This window comes from Microtus oregoni, unplaced genomic scaffold (genome assembly GCF_018167655.1).
Source record: "Microtus oregoni isolate MIOR12 unplaced genomic scaffold, Mior012 000016F_ref0000370, whole genome shotgun sequence".
Lineage (NCBI taxonomy): Eukaryota > Metazoa > Chordata > Mammalia > Rodentia > Cricetidae > Microtus > Microtus oregoni.
In genome coordinates this window covers 14,219,927-14,240,124 of record NW_024543075.1, presented here as the reverse complement: position 1 = coordinate 14,240,124, position 20,198 = coordinate 14,219,927, and the positions used below count along the sequence as shown (strand labels likewise).

At 48.6% G+C, this 20,198-nt stretch overlaps 1 protein-coding gene across 1 annotated transcript in view; it reads left to right on the top strand.

Moving 5' to 3' along the window:
• Window positions 1–20,198, top strand: part of Btbd16 (BTB domain containing 16) — a 47,977-nt gene that overhangs the window by 20,032 nt on the left and 7,747 nt on the right. Inside the window, exons 7-10 of the mRNA XM_041667097.1 lie at window positions 1,060–1,129; window positions 2,765–2,895; window positions 11,830–11,949; window positions 18,885–18,976. Of these exons, the coding sequence (XP_041523031.1) occupies window positions 1,060–1,129; window positions 2,765–2,895; window positions 11,830–11,949; window positions 18,885–18,976 (413 nt within the window). The remainder of the gene's footprint in view (window positions 1–1,059; window positions 1,130–2,764; window positions 2,896–11,829; window positions 11,950–18,884; window positions 18,977–20,198) is intronic.

Below are 20,198 nucleotides of genomic sequence, written 5' to 3'. Positions count from 1 at the left end.
GCCCTCTTTGGTAAGGCGAACTTGCCTCATGCCTGAAAGTGACCTAACATCAGATAAAACGGTTACGGGACAGATACTTCCGAGATGCCACCTTCTACCTCCAGCTCACTTCGGTTTCACCCTTCCCTCTCTCTGCACGTCAGTCCTGTCATCCCTGTTTTGCCTTTCTGATCAGCACTTGCTCCTGCCACCTGCCTTCGCACGTGCCTCTTCTCTCTCTCAGAATCCCGGCCCCTCAATCCCGGCCCCAACCACTTCTTTGTCCTGCTGTTTCAGATTCTAAATTCCACTCTTTCTGTTTCCGATCACTTTTCTGATTAAAGCACAACCAGATTCCCTCTTTCCTGCATTCCCATGGTACCTTGTGCTTTAGCCTTATTAGCCCTAGGGTGTCCAACCTTTGGACATGGAGACACCATGTCATCTACGAATGTGTTGAGCTGCAGTTTGGACATATGCATCCTAACCCCTAGCCAATTATAACAGCATGATAATCTGTTCAAGTGTGAACTTAATAAATGGCATGTGTCTTCCCATTGGCCAGTAGCTATGCTCCTTGTACACCAAAGTCCTGGGCCAGTATCAGGCACACAGTGTGTGATCAGTAGATAGAATTTTGGTTGAAGAATCGGTCAGTGGAAATCAGGCCTGGTTATGAGAAGGAACTGAGATATTTATCAGAAAGGTACTGTTGGAATCTGTTTGTGGACAGGAGAGAATAATATTGGAGGCTATCTAGCAGTGTGTTGGGAAGAAAATGCCTTGGGTAGGAGGGCATCCAGAGGCCATCTTGGCAAAGCTTCTCTGGCTCCAGGCCATGGTGCTACTTTCTGCTAACAAGGCTGCTCACTTGTCGTCTGAAGAGTCTGAGCTCCTTCTGGCCTCACTCCCTTCCCTTAGCCCGGAACTCTTAGAACAGGCCTCAAGTTCCTAAAATAAGGCTCCCCTCCCTTCCCGGTGAGAGGTCTCTGCCGCCACCCTCAAGCTGACCTAAAGCCTCTGCCCGTCCTCCTCTGACAGCACATGGGGCTGTCAGTACCAACAGTTTTCTCTCCACAGGTGTGTCACCATGATGTTGAACAGACTCATGCCGAGCACCATCAAGAACTTCTATTTGGCCGGCTGCAAGGTGAGGATGGCGGGGTGGGGGTATACGGGCCCTGGGATGCCAGAACTTTCAGAGCACCCGGGCCCTGGATGTCATCCATGAGGCCTAACTCCAACATGACTACTCAAAAGCACCAACTCAAGAGTAGAAATACTTAACTTTCGAAAGGGAAGGAAGGAAGGAAGGAAGGAAGGAAGGAAGGAAGGAAAGAAGGAAGGAAGGAAAGAAGGAAGGAAGGAAAGAAGGAAGGAAGGAAGGAAATTAAAGATGCGTGAGCAAGAAAATAGCTTGAAAAGCCTTAATCTTGGGATTCAAGAACAGTTTCTAGCATGACCTTTTCACCAAGGCAGCAAATACCTTCTAGAACACAGCCGAGACCGAGTTCTTATCCCACCTAGGTCCAATTAGTCACTGTTGGGAACAGTAATGCAATGCAGCTCTCCTTATCAGAGGACAGTGGACATGATGAGCAAGCAAACTGCTCAGGGCACTAACTGCTGAAGGCCAGTGCTGATTCCCAAGCCTTCCCTCCTCATTTCAATCCCCTGCTTCGCATCTACTGCTCACTGACAAGTGGCACACTGTGGGATTTCAGGGCAACAGTTACCCACAGCCAGCATGTCATGATGCTATATCTAAGAAATATACCAGTGTCTGTCAAAGAACCACCTAGTTCTCAGCCACTCCATACACAGCACTAGAAAGTCTCTCTTGGTAACATCCTTGTGTTCTGGGTGCCATTTCTCAGCAAGTCTTTAGCCCAGAAAAACCCATGTCCTCAGGACATGCAAGGTCTGCCAAGACCTTCTCAACCCATGTCCTCAGGACATGCAAGGTCTACCAAGATCCTTTCAAGATCCCTGGTTCTAGGAGCCCTTTTCACATTTCCTTTTTTCCCCTCTCTCATTTTTATCAGCTCTTCGACAATTTTTTACAGTGTATATTAACCATATTCACCCCATCCTCCATCTTCTCCCACATCCTTTCCTTTTCCCTAACCACCAAAATTAGTGTCCTCTGTTAGATTGCTTAAAACCCACTGAGTACAGTTTGTGCTGTCCTTACACTATTGGAGACTGGTTGACTTACCAGGGGTCACAGATTTAAAAAGTCTCTCTCCCAGCAGCTATCAACAGCCAATAGCTTCTAGGGTGGGCTTGGTGCCCACCTCCCCTCCAGGTCCTGTCTTTTCATTTTTGCTTCTAGAATGCATGCTGGAGTGGCCTCTGAACTCCACATGGGTTAGGCTTCTCCAGACTTGCAGTGGGGTCACTGAAGGCAGCCCAGGGTCTTCAGCACACAAGCCTCTGCTCAGGCAGTCTGAACAGTAGCTGGACCAGTTACTAAAGAAGGCACCTTGGAACCTCAGTTTCTCCATCGGTGCCATAGGGATAACTGGGAACTGACCTCACAGGGAGTGGTTTAAATCGATGGAGTTCAATCCTCTGATGGTTGTGACCACGCTCCACCACCCCACCCCTCCACACTCCTAACCTTCCCCAGCCCCCGCCTCCCGCCCGCTCCTACCCCGGTCCCCACCCCAGCAGAGTTTTTATGAAAATGGGGCACATCTGCACGCAGTGTCGCTGCAAGCCAGCAGAGGGGGCTGGGAACCAAGCATGTTTTCTCCAGCGCCTTCCTATTTTGCCTCCTCAGTACAAGGAAGAGCAGCTCACCATAGCCTGCGAGAAGTGGCTGGCGATGAACTTGGTACCTCTAGTGGGGACACAGATCCACCTCCGGCACATCCCCCAGCATCTGCTGCACAAGGTGCTGAAGTCCCCCAGGTCAGAGCTGGTGTGTGGCCCGCAGGATGGGGGTGGGGAGAAGCAGGCGCTGTGGGGGACAAGGAGCCGTCCCCAGTCATGGCCAGACCCACATCTCTGTGGACTTGCCGTTTAGTTCCCAGTTCTCCGCCATTCTGAATAACCAGGCCTTGGATGGGAGCCAAAACTCAGGGTATTACATGTGGAGTCAGGTTCTTTATGCTCCCTAGGTAAGGACCTGCTGATGTCAGCTGTCTCCTTATCTGACTAGGTCAGAAAAGCAAAAGACTATTGCTTAAATTATTTTTTAAAAAAAGAGGAAGAAACCTGACAACATTCACGTTTTATTATGGAAAATAAAGAAAGGCAGAAAAAGAAAAGAAAAACTTCTCACTCCAAACAAGATTTCATGTCTAGTCCCTTACTCCTTTACTGAAGCCTAAATATCCAACTGCCTGTTTGGCCTCTCTGTCAAAGCTAAATACCCGCAACTTTCAGAGCCCCCTGCCCTTGCTGCTCACCCCTCTCCTAGGACAATGTCCTCAGAACACATGAGAACCTTGGGATTCCTCTGGATACTATTTTGATTTCACCTTGATTATGAGGCCAATTGTTTCCAAACTGAGTACTCCACAGTGCCTGTGCCAAGGCCAAGCCTCCATCATCTCTCGTGGCCCATGGCAGGGCCGGCTAATGATACACCTACCCACAGTGTTGATCTCGCATCTGGCTTTGAACTCCACAAGTAACATCTGGTTCTACCATCTCACCGGTCTGACACAGCCACACACATGGACCTTCCTCGGACTCTCTGCAGTGGTGTGGCCACCCTGGGCATGCTCCCTTCCGCCTGAAATCCCTGTCCTGTCCTGCCAAGCTCTGTCTCCTCCTTTCTCCAGCTGTTTAGGAAGCCATGGACAGCTCTTAGCTTTTAGCTGATTCCTGATATTTTACCAACGTTCTCACCTTAGCTACTGGCTTTCAACGCAGATTTTTCTTCATCTCAGATTATTTCCTTACGTTATACTTCTAGGAAAGAAATTGCCAAGATGAACGGACTGTCTGTTTTGAATTCCTCTTTTAAAAATATTTTATTTGAAAATTTAATCTTCAGGAAAAACAAGAATAGTGCAAAGAACCCTGGCTTCTCAACTTGCAATAGTTCGCCTCTAACTACAATCATCTTAAGCTGTGCACAGCCACCCTGAAAATGCACTGGGATGCCCCAAACTTCCCTGACCTTACAGCTACCACACAGCCACCACAGGGTGTCCATTGTTCACTGTGAGATCTCTTGGCTGACAGGGCTGCCATGCCAGTATGGTTGCCCAACACTGTGAGAAAGGGCCACACCATACTTACCACTCTCCGAGGAGAAGATCAAGATCTGAAGCTTGCTTTCTACTGAGTATGGATGGCTTTATTCCACCACAGAGTAGAAAAACTCATCCAAACCCCTTTCACTCCCAGGTACACCCTTTGCCCGGAGTCACCCACCTTTGTGTTCTGTCCCTGTTCTGTTTGCCTCATTATTTACATATATGTAAATACACACACACACACACACACACACACACTCACGCACCTCTCTGAACTGGAGTAAGCTATGTACAAGTGCTCCTTCACTCCAAATGCCATTAGGGATGGTTTCCTAAGAAAGAGAATCTTTTTGAAAGATTTCTGTATTTTTGTATTATATCTATATCTATATATCTATATCTATATCTATATCTGGGTGTTTTTCATCTACATGTACATTTGCACACCAGAAGAGGGTGTTGTATCCCATGGGACTGCATTTATAGATGGTTGTGAGCCACCATGTGGGTACTGGGAATTGAACTCAGTGCCTCTGGAAGAGCAGCCAGTGCTCTTAACCTGTGAACTATCCCCACCAGTCCCCCAGCCCCAAGAAAGAGAATTTTAAAAACTTTAATAACAAGGAAACTTGTCATTGGCATGATACTTGGATATCACTGGCCTAGTGGCATTGCTTTCTCGCCCCCTAATTCAAGGCTTAGTTTCAGACCAAATGTTAGGTTGCCAAGTGTGCTGGTTAATTTTTATTGTCAACTCGACATGACCTAGAGTCACCTGGGAACAGGGAACCTCAACTAAGGAACTGCACAGATTAGATGGGCCTGCAGCCACATCTGTGACAAATGTCTTGATTGATACAGGAGGGCCAGCCTCTGTGGTACCATCCCCAAGCAAATGGACCTGGGCAGTGTAAGAAAGCAAGCTGGGCGTGAACCAGGGCATGGGAGTGAGAGAATGAGAGAGAAAGAGAGTGAGAGAAAGAGAGAGAGAAAGAGAGAGAGAGAGAGAGAGAGAGAGAGAGAGAGCGCCAATACGCGGTGCTCCTCCGTGGGTTCTGTTCTTCATGCTTGAGCTCCTGTCCTCATTTGCCTCGCTGATGGACTGTGACCTAGAAGTGCCAACCGAAATAAACCCTTTCCTTCCCCGAGTTAGTTGCTTTTGGTAACAGTATTACATCACAGCCACAGAAAGGCAACGAGAACATCAGGTCTCTTTGGGACTCTTTTCAGATGGCTCTTGATGCTCAGAGACAGTTTCTAAAGACATGCTCCCATTGGGTGACTTTCAGAGGTGGAGATCATATTCTATTTTAAAGGAATATTCACAGTAAAACAAAAGAATGCAGATGTTTGTCATGTTTGTGTGGTAGAAAGTATCCCGCTCTTAGAAAGTCTGTGTCAGAGATGACTCCATGAGTAAAAGTGCCTTCTCTACAGCCAAGAGGATTTGAGTTCAGATCCCAGCACTGCTGACAAACTGAGCATGGTCCCATGCTCGCCCGCAACCCCAGTGTTGGGGAGCGGTAGAGATGAGGGGATCACTAGGGCTTGATGGCTGCCAGGCTAAAAGAAAAATGTGTCAGGGAGAGACACCGCCTCAAAGGATAAGGCATACAGTGATGACAGAAGAGGATACCTGATGCACTTGGGTGACCTCTGTTGGCCTCCGTGTGTGTGCATGTGTGTGTGTGTGTTGCTCCATGATGGATCATTAGCTTATTCCATAATTTAAATTTATCATGTGACACTCAATGCCCTCAAATGAACAGAGGAAGGAGGGCGGCAAGGTAGGGTCCGTTATCTAAGAAGATCCCAGAAGCCATTTCAGGAGCAGCAGGGCGCTGGTGGGCCCCAGGCACTCTGCTCTAGTTCCCTATGTTTTTCTCATTCTTGTACCCACCACCCTGCGTTCCACCTTCCAACAGAGCAAAGGTCAGGACACGGAAGAATGTGTAAACATGGCGTCCTTAGACATGACATAACACCACCCATCCCTCCCTCGGGAAAGGCTGAGCTGTCCCACACTGGTAACGTTTGACTGAAAAAGACGGGGAAAAATAACATCTGACCACAGCCAGAACACGGGTGATGGCACAGGCCTGACAACATGCTCACCCGGCAGGAAAATAGTTCCAGAGCATGACGTGTCAAATGTCTAGACTCGCCAACCTGGCAGATGCCAAGTGGAAACTGGGTCCTGGCCTTCTGGCCCTGTGCCGGAGGCACCTGCACAGATAGGCCAGGGCTTACTGCCTGAGGGTCTGCATCCCCGGCTCACACAGCCTGAAGTGGACAGAGACTCAGCAGCCCAGACTCCTCACTTCCTCTCTCAAGCTGGTCTGGATCTCCAGCAGCCACGGGCTTCACGCAACCCCATGCTGGGAGAGTGGAGTCAGACGGATCCCAGAAGGCCAGTGGTCATCCAGTCTAGTGCAGTCGGTGAGTGCCAGGCCAGTGAGAGGCCCTCTCGGAAAATAGGTAGAGAGAGAGTGTTTGAGGAAAGAAAACACGTAATGTCAGTTTCTGGCCTCTACACACACATGTATGTACATGAACAAGCGTATAAGCGCACACCTCAAAATAGATAGAGAGACAGACAGACAAGTAAAGAAAGAAAAAGTAAATATGACCAGACTAGAGGGTCTCTTGTCAGGGCATTTGCTGAGAAGGGTTGGCACCCCACTTCCCACATCTAACCCAGCAGGAACAGCTCCTCCAGTAACTAAACACCAGGTGCCATAGATACTGCATGTTCGTCCTTCCAGTGCCCCCAACCACGACACTAAAGTCACTACCTCTTAGAGCAGAGAGCTGATAGAAAGTTCTGCTGGCTCCTGGGCCCACAGCCTGCCTCCAACATGACATCCTCTCCCACTCATCCTAGAAGTGAGGCCTCCCAGAAAGAGGTTGACCAGGCCTGGGATACATGTCCCGAGAAGTTGTGAGAGCCCAGAGCACACATGCGCACGCACACACAAATACACACACATACGGCCAGGGTTGGAGCATTCCTGGGCCCCACTCAGCTGACCTGCCAGATAACCACTATCACTTCGCCCCCAGCCTGTGAGAAAGACACAAGGATCAATGGTCTTTTCTCAGCAGAAGCCTCTGCTTCTAGGCTGTCCGGCATTTCCTCCCTGAAAGTCCCTCCTCCTTGACCTCACCTCTTTTTGGTTTTACTTTCCATTTTGCAAACGATATACAAATATACACTGTTCTCCTGACCTCCTGGGCCTCCGGCGGGGCGTAATCTGTTTGCCTAGAATGTGGTTCTCAGTTCATTTTCCTTGTAGAGATCACCACCAGGTGACCCTTGTTCTCCTGATTCTAATTTATGAAAACCTCATTCCAAGTTCTGTCTTCCTGGAAACCCCAAGGGCTATCCAGTTCCCAGCTACAGAAAAGGGTACCCTACAGCAGGGAGCCCAGTCGCTCTGTTTCCAAGATCCCCTGCTTCCTCTCTGCAAGCCAGGGAAGCTCAGACTCTCATGAGTTCCCTAAACAAAAGACACCGTGAGATGGTGTCTTAGCGGGTTAAAGGTGCTTGCTATGCAAGCCTGATGACCGGAGTTCCATCCCCAGACCCAAGTGAGAAGCTGGATGTGGTGGGGCACATCTGTAACCCCAGCACTCCTACTATGGGATGGATCATGGAGACCTGAAAGCTCAAGGGCTAGCCTGGGCTACAGAGTACAGCCGAAACAAGGGATCTACTGCCTCAGCAAGATGGAAGGTCAGAGCTGAGTACTGACAGCTGTTCTCTGGCCTCGCATAGATCAGAACATATGTGCACTTACACTCACATACACCATGAAATGCACACGCACACACGCACACACGCACACGCATACACTTGTAATATTGTTTAAAGAAGAAAGACACCCCTGTAATCCTTGTCACACCTGTCCCACGCTATGTGTGTGATGCTGCACTGTCATACATGGAATTTCTGTAGCTGGTCCTTCTCTGGCCAACAGGAACAATGCCGACCAATTACTGAGCGTTGTCAAATACAGAACACTGTAAATGGGTCTCCACAGGGCTCATCCCCACAGCAACCCAGTGTGCTGGGTCCTTTCACCAACAATTTTTATCCCGTGAGATGGAGATTATGGGGAATGAAGGTTCAATCAAAGCTGTGTGCCCTGCTTCACCCCATGCAGCAGGTGAGCTGGATTTGAACCCAGGTCAGAATTCCCTCAAATCCATGGCCGTCACCAGATTCTAGTACACCTTTGAGACCTGTTATCTTACTGATTGATGGTCAAGACCAGCAAGGATGCTGATCTTATTGCTTTTTATTGAAAATGTTAAAACTTTGTATTGTATTTATTTGGGTGTATGTACACATGGGCAAGCGTGCATTCATGTGTGCGTGCGCATGTCCTGGCACATGTGTTGAAGTCGGAAAGAAAGAAAGGAAGGAAGGAAGGAAGGAAGGAAGGAAGGAAGGAAGGAAGATAGATCAGAATATCAGGTCAGAAGTGGTTAAAGACACATCTGTAATCCCAGCACTCAGAAGGCAGAAGCAAGTAGATCTCTGAGTTTGAAGCTAGCCTGGTCTACATAGTAAGCTCCAGGCCAGCTGAAAGTTCATAGTCTCAAAAAAGCAAAACAAAACAAACAACAAAATATTACCAGCAAAGCAGTTCACCTCTTTTCCCCAGTGTGATTCCATTTCTAAAAAGAAGGGAGTGACTGGGAGGTGCTTGTAGGTCCCTGATCATGCGAGTGAACTCTATTTGCGTACTTGTGCATCCACAGATAATGCCTTATGCTGCCTTCCAAAACAGCATCCTTACAGTGGTAAGGGGTACCACAACCTACTCACTAAGACGGGGCCATGCACTCCCTCCCAACCCCCGATGATTTATGTAATTAGATTTTCTAATTCTGCGTGCTGTGCAGGGTCCTATGGAACAAATCCACAACCATCTCTTTTCATTATTTTTCTAAAGGTCTTTCATTTTATTAGTTCTTTGCTATGACAAACAGCAGCAATGGATGTCCTTGTTCACGGCCTGTTCATGTGGGTGTGGCTTTCTCTATGGTCAGTGTTCAGAAAGGAGGTCTATTGTTTTATGTGCAGCATTTTCCTTGAAAAATAGAATAAGAAGTCAGTGTCTGGTGCATGACCATGATTTTCTCCTAAAGAACGCATTTCAGTTACATTACAGTGGCTGCAAGCAAGTACCAGGGAACTTGCACGGTGCAAGGCAGGAGACTGAGTTCCATCGGCATTGAAGTCTCCAAAGCTCTTGGATGAATTAAAAGCGTGGGTGAATGTTCTCCTCCTGGCTACTTCCTGCAAGAGCTAATGCAGCCATGCGACATGCAACTGACATTGAGACATCACTGTCATCTACAGTGTTCAAGTTTAAGGAGTGTGCAATGAAGTTACAAAAACGGGGGGGGGGGGATCTCACAATGCTTTCAATACGTTTATGATTTTATATCAGAATGTATCTGTCACTCTCCTGGGGTCCATGCAGCATGTGGGGTGGGGCTGCAGGTTGGACATGCCTGGAAATGCTTTTAGAGACTGATGTCCTAAATGCAGAGACCTCAACTTCAGCAAACGTCTTAATAAAAGCCAGGATGTGATGAACCCCAGATGACCCCTCCTGTCACTTCTGACTCGTCCTTGCTAAGAACTCAAGAAAATTTCTAGCCTTAAATGCCACAAGTGTAGCATCTACTCGAGAAACCACACAGTTTGCTCCCCTCCCCACACACCCAGCTGACTAAACTCTCTATGGGGACATGGCATCTGCCTCTAAGAAATGCCTTCCTCTTCCCACCTTGCTGCTGAGGCCCAGACAGTGACCAACTTGGTTCTGTCTGGCCTGACTCAAGACTCTGCATCTGTAGGTGGCCTGGAAACCTACAAGGAACGCAGCAATTATACTGTGTCCAGAAATAGCGTGGGAGGTGGGAGGGTGGCATTTGTGTTGCTCTTTGAGACATGAGCTAGCTGGTTCTCACCTACAGTGACCCCTTGAGGTGGGGGATGAAGAGGCTATATGACATAACTTATAACGAGGTGTTCTGCCCGAGGTCTGACACCAGAAGTATCAGCGGGTTTAAGAAGTGTCTAAACCGTTCCTTAGACAGCTGAGTCAGCAGGGCCTAGAGAGGGCCGCAATGGCTTTGGATACAGTGGGCTTTTTTTCACCATGTCACTCCGGCTGTCCTGGAACTCACTGTGGAGACCAGGCTGGCCTCGAACTCACAGAGATCCACCTGCCTCTGCCTCCCGAGTGCTGGAATTAAAGGCGTGTGCCACCACTCCATGTGGCACAGTGGGTCCCTGAGGAGACACCTCCTGCTGCTGTGACCACAGCTTGGATTATGAAGCCAAGGGCCATCACTGCCATTTTGAGGAAGACCTGCCATTGCTGGACACATGGTCATGTGCCAGACACTGCCCTAAGCACTTTATCTGTGCGTGGTCAGCACAGTAATGGCCCCGAGGATGCCCACATCATCCCTGAAACCCCTGACTATGTCCGAGTGCATGGCAAAGGCGTGTTGGGGTTGCAGGTCAAATGAAGGCAGCTAACAAGCTGACTTCAAAATTCGAGGCTACCCTGGGGACATAGGGGTCAGCCCAGGAGATCACAGGAAGACTCTTACCACACACATGTGCAAGGGAAGAGTCGAAGAGAGAAAGGAGATTGGAAGATGTCGCATTGCTGACTCTGCCAAAGAAGGGCCCGAAGCCAGGGGATGGCAGAGCTTTCCAGGTACCAAGACAGGCAGGGGAAAGATTCTCCCAAAACCTCCAGGAAGGACCAGCCGATCCTGTTCACACCATGATCAGAGCCCGCTGAACTCCATTTTGTACTTCCGACCTCCAGAACCATGATGAATTTGTGTCCTCTAACACTACCCTGTGACAGCTACAGCCACAGCTGGACACTTCCACGATGAATTCTCTCCGCCGGTCTTCACCACTGCCATTCTGAGAAGTGGCTGGGACTGCCCTTTCAGAGCCGAGAGAGCACAGCCATACCCTAGAGGCGCTGGACCCATGCCTGGGTCTGAGCCCAGAACCGTGTGACCTAAGAAAGTTATTCATCTCAGCCTCCAGACAGGCCAAGGTCCAGTGGGGCCAATGAGACACTCACTCTGGCTGCACAGTTTAGCAGGCGAGAAGGAACAATGGCTGACTGAATAACCTGACTTCTTAAGTATCTGTGTGCAATGTCTCACAGAGCCACGATGAACACAGACTGAAATGTTAAATAAACAAAAGGCTGGGACCAACTTCAGCAGTTCTCAAAGCCAGGCGCATCTCTCTCCTTTCAGAGGCTTGTGTGCTATGGGGTTACAGTTAAAACCCGTAACGATTTGAGAACGCAGCTTTCGGTGAGAGCTCGCCAAACGAGAACACTTCAGTAGCAGCATGGTAGGCAGTTGGAAGTACAGGCCCAGCCTCTGGTTCCTAGCTCTCCTTCAGCTGAGTCAAGTCACCCTGAACAAGTTACTCAGCATCTCACTGTCCGAGGCCACTTAGAGGCTCTGGCTGGCTGTGTCTCACCACCAGACTCGTTTCTGCCTTTCCTTTCTCTTCCAAGTGGCTTTTCCCTCCTAGTCCTAACGTTTCTTCTCCATCTGCCCCTTCCACCAGGTTGTTCACCTTTAGTGAGTTCCACCTCCTGAAAACCTTACTCATGTGGGTCTACCTGCAGCTGAACTGCAAGGTCCAGGCGATTCCAATCCATGAGACCATGCTGGCATTTTTTAGCAGGTAATGCACCGTAACGTTGACCGACAAAACATATGTATCTTGGTTTAAACCATGTTAATGAATTGATTAATCGTTCACTCATTTATTGTATGGGCGTGCACGCCACGAATGCACAGGGAAGTCAGGGGACGGCTTGCAGAAATCAGTCTCTCCTTCCACTGTGGGAATCCCCGAGATTCACACTCAGGTTGCCAGGCTTGGTGGCAAGCGTCTTTACTTATTGAGCCATCCCTTTATCTTTCTATCTTGCTTAAAATATTGTGAGGGAAAAAGACGTCGGTAATATGATTTCCATTAGCATCATGTGGAGAGCGTAGGTGAAGCCGGGGGTGATGAATGCTTCAGAGCACCTAGAAGAGACGATCCCACGCGGTTGTTTTGCTGAGATATCCACATGCTTGGGGAACTGGTGTGCCCAGTGACAACCCTGACGCACAAGGTAATAATAGTTCAGGAAAATGACCGTGCTACACTGACCTTAAAACATCAGGCCAGAGGTTTTTCCCTTCTATTTTTATAGATGACATGGAGAATTCTGAGTTTTCTGGAAAAATAAAAGCATTTGAATGTGCAGAAGATTCCTAGCACGAATCTAGCTTCTTATACTGTAAAAACTAGTAAATAGAGTGAAAATACTGAGTGTCCATTGAGGGTGTCTTACCAGGCACTCCCGAGAAAACTTTCTACTCTTTACTTCTGTTTATCAGCATAATACTGAAGGGCTCTTGTTCATTTTAATGTCTCTCTGTGTCTCGTGTGTGTGTGTCTGGCTGTATGTGGTGTGTGTCTGTGATATGTGTGTGTACATGGGTGTAACGCATATGGGAAGTATGTGTGTGCACACAGGTTTATGTGTGAGCACAGGGGATGTGTATGTGCCACAGAACACGTGTCGAAGCCAACCTTGGGTGTTGGTCTTCACTTTCCACCTTGTCTGCGACAAAGTCTCTTGTCTGCAGTTACAGGCGATAGGTGAGCTGGCCACCAAACTGGGTTGTCTCTGGTCTCTGCTTCCCATCTCACCACAGGATCCCTGGGTTACAGACACATGCGCCACCCAACCTGGATCCTCATGGGTTCTAAGGATCCAAACTCAGTTCCTCATGTTTGTATGGCAAGCCAATCTGGCTCAGGGGCAAGGGTTTCCATCCATGGTTGACTGGCTCTGTTACCCCGGGGCTCGTGTTGACACAGAGCCTTGTGGTAGGTACGAAGCTTCTCACTTCACGATGACCAGAAAGCAAAAACAAAGTAAGGATTAGAGTTGTGCTATCCCTTCCTGGAACAGATATTAGAGGCCTCTTTTCTTCCCACTAGGCCCAAAACTGAAGGCTTCTCCATCCCTAGTGGTCAAGTCTAACCCATGAGCTTATGGGGAATATCTTAGAGCAGACCATAATTTATTTTAAATATGAACTCATATCCATACATCCCAGAAGGTGGGTGAGTGTGGTGACCCTGTAACCAGAGACCATCCCAAGTCCTTGTAAGGAGCCTGCTCTCGAAAGAAAGCTGTGGGGAACCTGGCTGTCCTCTCTGGTCCATGTTCCTGCAGGAATAGAAATCGGGGCCTCTTCGCATGATGAGGCATGTTCTTTGTACATGGGAATTTAGCAGATAAGTATGTCTTCACATGTTAATGAGCAAATTAACCTGTTTGAGCCAAGTTTCATGCGGCTTGTTTTGAAACATCTCATCCATTCCTGGAACAGCCGGGCGGCGTGCTAACTGCAAAGCCTGCTCTTTTCTTGTCCTTGTTATTTGGGGAAAGCTTTACTGGTGGCAGAATTGTGTGTGCTGTGCTCTGTTTCTATATAATTTGCTTGAAACCCAAATGTTTTAGTCCCACCTCCCCCGGTCTTTTAATATCCCAGAGACACTCATTCCAATGAGTCATGCCCACCAGGGAAAATTACCACTTGGCTGCAGGTCAGCTCTTGTCTTCGCACAGGGAGATAGGGAGTGAGCTAGCGTGTAGTGACTCACTGGAGCTGTGCTGAAGGTGTGAGGAAGATGTGCTAGGAGGGAGTGGAAGCGTGGGACCCTCCACCAAGGATGGGCTTCGTGGAGCTGACCCATGGGCCTTCTTCCCAGTGTCTAGTTAGTGCACAGACACTTCTCTGGATACTGACGCGCATTTAACCCCAAACTTCACACTTGCATCTACCCAACATTGCCCCAAACCCTAGATCCTTCCCTTTCGCGTGGGACTGCTGTTCACCTGTATCCACATCATCTCACTGGTCCAGCCTAAGCCTTGAGGACAGCATTTTCTACTGAGGCGGTGAACATATTGGCAAAATCATTTGAATGACCGTGATCTTAAGCCATCTTCTTGAGAAGAAATGGACACCGAGGACCAGACATTATGGCGACCTCCAGCGTGAGATTGTCATAATGTGGCAACACTGAGACAAGCTGATTAAATACTAGAGAGCAAGGGTGTGCCTGCAGCTAACCAGGGAGGCGGCAGCGCTCCAGCCATGGGAGCAGTCTGTCCGGCTAGGCATCCTGAAGGAGGCTAAGAATAGTAACCACTGCAGCAGTCACGTGGCTCCGTTCTCACCTGTTCCAGGCTCATCCTAAGAAAGGCTAGAAGCAAATATAGATAGATATATATGTCTGAGTTATTGCTACTCCATTTTTTCCCTCATGGACTTGTACAAAATGTTTCATTCATTCACCAAATACTTCCGGAATGTGTACCACACGCCTGGTACACTCACAGGAGGATTCTTGACTTAGCCAGGTGCTTTTATTGCTAAGTACACCGGTGTAGGAAGGGAGCCTGTGCCCCCACATAAGCACACATGGGAACACACGCATGCACACACATGCAACACACATCCACATACTTGCACATGTGCACACACGCGCACATGAACATGCAGACGAACAGACAGACACACCTTGGCACCTTATAGGTTGTTTCTTCCCAGTGATTATTTTGGAAAAATAGACAGGTTGTCCAGGCTGTGCAGAATGAATCTCAACATCTCCTTATAGGAAAGAATGTGTAAGCAAAGCTAAATGCTTCCCTCCGAGGAAAAGCTCCCATTCCCTTCGACTTACTGCAGAATCCAGGAGAGCTGCTACACTGTGATAAAACACAGACTGAAGGAAACCTGGGGAGAGACGGGTTAATTTCAGCTTCTAGGTTATAGGCCATCCCGGAAGAAGGCCATGCAGAGACCACAACGGAGAGCTGCTTACTCACTTGCCTGGATTGCGCTCCTACTCCACCCAGGGGTGACACGGCCCGCAGTGTCCTGGGTGCACCCACGTCAACTGTTAATCATGCCAATATGACGGAGGCGATTCCCCTACTGAGGTTGTCTATGCCTAAGGGAGTCTAGTTTGTGTCGAGTTGACAATACCCAACCAAACAGCTAGTAAAGCCCATACGCTTGATAATGACCAAAGCAGAAAACTTTAAAGTCCATTTAAAATATTATTTATTGCTGGATGGTGATAGCAAACACCTTTAATCTCCTTTGGGATGCAGAGGCAGCATAGTCTACATTGTGAGTTCCAGGATAGCCAGGGCTACACAGGGAAACCCAGTCTAGAAAAAAAAATTATAAATATTATAAAACCTATTTATTTATTTATTTATTTATGTGTATGGGGGTTTTGTCTGAACATACGTCAGCCTGTACCACATGTATGCAGTGCCCGCAGAAGAGGGCATGAGATCTTCTAGGACTGAAGTTAAAGGAAGTTGTGAGCTGTCATGTGGTTGCTAAGAATCAAACCCGGGTCCTCTGGAAGACCAGCCGGGGCCCTTAACTGCTGAGCCATCTCTCCAGCCCCTGAAGTGTTTAGTTTGGAAACTAAACTGTAGAACATTTGTGTGGAAAAGCACAGAGACCTTGAGAGAATTTTCACACTGAACACACACGTGTGCTCAGGCCCAGCGTACAGCATTATGCTCTCTCTCCTAGAAGTCTTTGGTCTGCATCCCACATCGGCCATGACTCCAGTAGGGCCTTGGACCAGAAACCCAACCCTGGCATATGGAGGTGACCATGCTCAAGTCCCAGATGAGAGTTGAGGACAGTGACCCATGACGCCCTTGGTAGAAGAAACTGAGCAACGGCGGCATCTTGGGGCCACTGTGGAACTGTGTTATTTACCCTGTGTTGGGGTTAGGAGTAAAGGGATCATTTCCTGCCTGTTTGACTCCATAAGGTCTAGGTCTTCTGTCAAGTGTTGTCATGGAAACAAACAGTAACTAACACACCCAGGTATAACATCTTCAGATTCCTCCATGGTACAGTATGTGTCGGAATCCTCGGGTCTGTACCTGGTGGCTCGGGTTTGCAGGGCCAACGCAATGAGGCGCTATGAGCCTCACATTGACTCATCCGCAAGGGAAGCTGACTCCAGCTGACGGTGGGAAGGAGGAAGTGAGAACGCTGAGGCTGGAATGATCTTTAAAATTAGAGTCTGTGACCTCGGAAGGGAATTTGCCTTCCGCACCTCCTTTCAGGAGGTGGGGGGGAGGGGGGCACACCTTGAAAGCAGGACCCAGAGGCGACCAGTCTGTGTTTGAGTTTCCAGGAACTGTCTTCCCTAAGGGGTCAGTCCCTGGGGGCTGAGGAACCTTAGACAGTTTGCTCCTGAAAAGTGAGCGATGAATTGTCAATGAGATCTGGGAAGTGACTGGGAAGACAGGACCTGGAATTCACTGGCACAGCCAGGCAGGAGGTCCCCAGACTTGTTCCTGTTGTATGATGTTGGGTTCACCGGGGTCGCACAAAGATGGGGACAGACCACCAAAGTCTAATAATCCAGAAGCAAACTTTATTCCAGGAAAATAAAAATTAAAAAAATAAATCTCCACAAAAAACTTATCAGCGAGCTGAGATCACAGCCAGAGATGGATTTGTAAGGCTATGGCAAAGACTGGTTTCTGAACTCCTCCTTTTATAGCAAGCATTAGGCAATAACAAAAGAATTTTTGCAATCTCAAGGTAAAACTCGGATACAAATTGCCCTTCTTTGCAGTTTCCACTAACAGAGATTTTCAGTTAAACTAGCGTTTGTATTTAGTCCATTGTTTTCCCCTGGCCTTCCCTGAAAGTGTCTACTACGGCTCCCAACACTGCCAGTTTCTCATAGCAGGGAAGGTATGGAACAATATAAAACCAAAAAGTCAAAAGTCACATACATCCCATCATTTAAAAGTTAACTCGGCTCACGTCAATGTCTGGTCATGAGTGGCCGGGGGGGGGGGGGGGGGGGGGGGCGGGGGGGGGGAGGCGGAATCTAAAAGCCGAGCCTCAGTTTGCAGAGCGGAAAGCTGCTTCAGCCCCACAAATAGAGCTATGGGTTGTAAAGCAGAGTAACCCACTGTTCATAGTTAATCCTTAAACTGCTGAGAAAGCCGCTGACAGCCTGCTCTCATTCTCCTAGGCTGACAACTTTATATTTCTTTATTTCTACATTCTGATTTTTGGAATCTACATTTTTATATTCTTATTCGTGGACTCCTCCTATGACATCGATGGAAGTTTGCTGTCATCATCAAGACAGGGAGAAAGGTGCTAGGCTAGACCTGTGTGGCGGCCTAGACAGAGGATGTCTCCAAGCCATAGGAGAAGAGTGAAGTTGATTGGTTCCAGAGTGCGGGTCACACCCCTCAGCCCCTTTGAGATTTTAGAAAATCAGAGGCTGCCAACTAAGTGGATCTCTATGTGTTTGGGGATGAATGCCACCAGGAGCAGCGCCATGTCCCCAAGACGCCTGAGTCCCAGGAGGACTTAGGGACAGGAGACTTTGCTGGGTTCCAGCAACTGTGCCAAGGACATGCCAAGTACCGTCACCTCAGTTTCTCCCACCCATCCAACCAGACACACGTGATTCTTGTCTCCACAGAGGAGAATTAAGCTCAGATGGGTTCAGTCGCATGACTGACGGGTGACCAGGCCAGGAGTGGACCATGGTGTGCCTGACTCCAGGCCTCCATATTGGTTGGTTGATGGGCTGACCATGGCCTCTCAGCTCAGCTATAGCAGCATGTCCTCGGCACTTTCCCAGGGTTATGGAACTCAAGTGCTTGTCTCGAAGTTGTTCCCCAGTTCTCTGAGACAGGATGATTGTCCAGCGAAGACCTGGAGGACAGTCCTTCTGGCCCAAGTACTTTCCCAAAGGGAGGACCAGGCCCTGGGTCTCCTCCAGCACTCTTTCCACTCCCAGCAGAGTAGCAAACTGGGAACCTTATGGCTTCTGTGTTTGAGGACCACACGCTTCCCTCTAGGCCTGGCCTCTCCCTGTGTGGTTGCATCTGACTCTATTTAAGCTGCAGATCACTGATACCCTTATGTCAAGAGCGGTAGGTGTGGGTCCCCATGAGCACATCTTTCCCTGGGAATCTGACCTTCTCTACCCATTCCTGACTTTCAGCCTGTGTTGCAATTCATCAGCATTAACATTGGCACAGGGCCTCACAAAACAGTAGCGAAACCAGGGACCCATAGCTGGTTCTTGGGTTTGTCCTAATTCTACCAGCAATGTTTTGAAAGGCCTAATTTGGTTCTTCCTGCAAGGGCCACATCGTTAAAGAGTCAGATGTTCGATTCTGGGGTGCAAAGCCTGGCCAAGATTCAGTTTTCTGTGAGATGGAGCTGACCAAACTTACTTTGTCTGTTCCACAGATTTGTGAAACTCAAGAAAATGTAAATTCCCTGCGATTGGCTTATGTTCTTGTCAATCATTTAATACGCACAATCTAGGCACCTACTATGTGCACAGCTCAGAAGTAGAGGGGAATGTAACCACTCATCTCTTTGTATTGTCTAGATGGTCCCTGCTTCCACGCTTTTGCCTCGTTCTAGCCCTGCTGCAGAAACCACTGGTCTCTAGGTCATGGCTTTCAGCAGCTCATGCATTCCAGAGAGTTCTCTGAAGACTTTCTGTTCTTCTCTTCCAAGCTTTCCCAAGAAGTGCTGCTTTCTGGAGCGAGATGCAGGACAGACCTGGATGCCACTCTTCCTTTGCCTGCGTCTGCATGGCATCACCAGTGGTAAGTGTCACCACCTAGGTGACCGTGTGCGGGGGGGGAGGCTCTTTGGGATGAACCCCCAGCAGATATTGTCTCAGACACCCCCCAGAAGCCGCAGGAATGCTCCTTGGGATGGTCACTCTCAAGATGTATGACTTCCGTCTCAGTCACCCCACCTGTAAAATGGGGGATAAGCAGAAGTTCCGTGAATAGCATGATGGGCAGAAAGGGCCATCACAGTTTGCTTTCTGTTGTTGTGATGAATAGCATGACCAGAAGCAAGTTAGGGAGGAAAGGTATATTTGGGTTACACTTCCAGGTCTGTTAGGGAGAGAAACCAGGGCAGGAACTCAAGCAGAAACAGAGAAAGGCACCATGGGGAAAGTGGCTTACCTACTTATTCCAAGGTTCACATTCAACTACCTTTCCTATAAGGCCCAGGTCCACCTGCCTAGGGATGGCACCACCCACAGTGGGCCAGGCCCTCCTACATCAATTAGCAATCAAGAAAATGTCCCCACAGACAGACCTACTTACCAATCTGAGGGAGGCAAGTCTTATGTCATGTTGACAGCCAAGCCTGGCTTCACACTTGTGACTCCTGCCTTAGCCTCGTGTCACCACCAAAAGCACCCCCCATCTCTTTCCTTTGTCTTGAGACAGAGTATCATATACCCCAGGCTAGCCTCAAACTCAGTATATAGTCAAGGATGACTTTGAACTTCTGATCCTCCTGCCTCCACCTCCCGAGTTCTAGGGTTTCAGATGTTTTCCTACACTCATTTGTGTGGTGCTGAGGATCTGAACCTGTTGAATTATGCGTGCTAGGCAAGCACTTTACCCCTGAGCTGCAGGACACACCCATCACCCAAGGCTGTCTAATTGAGTCACTGCTGCTGCAGGGGATTAGCTTCTATGTCACTTGTTTGGCATTTTGGGAGAGAAACTGACTCTCTCTTAAAGCATTCCTCCGGAGAAGGAAATGCAGGCTTCCCAGATTCTGTACTGTGGATCCAGCTCCTTCATCAACTGGACCTCAGTCTTTAGAGGTCAAAGTTCATTGCAAAGCCACACTCAGCCTGGCTCTCTCCTTTTCCCCCCATCTGTGAGCTACTCTGTCTCTGGTTGCTAACATGCTCAGGCTAAGCATATTAACCTCAACTTTATTTCCTGTCCCCCACCCCTGCGGTGAATACCAAGCAGAGTATGAGACCAGAAGAGTTCACTGCCGTTTATTGGCTTT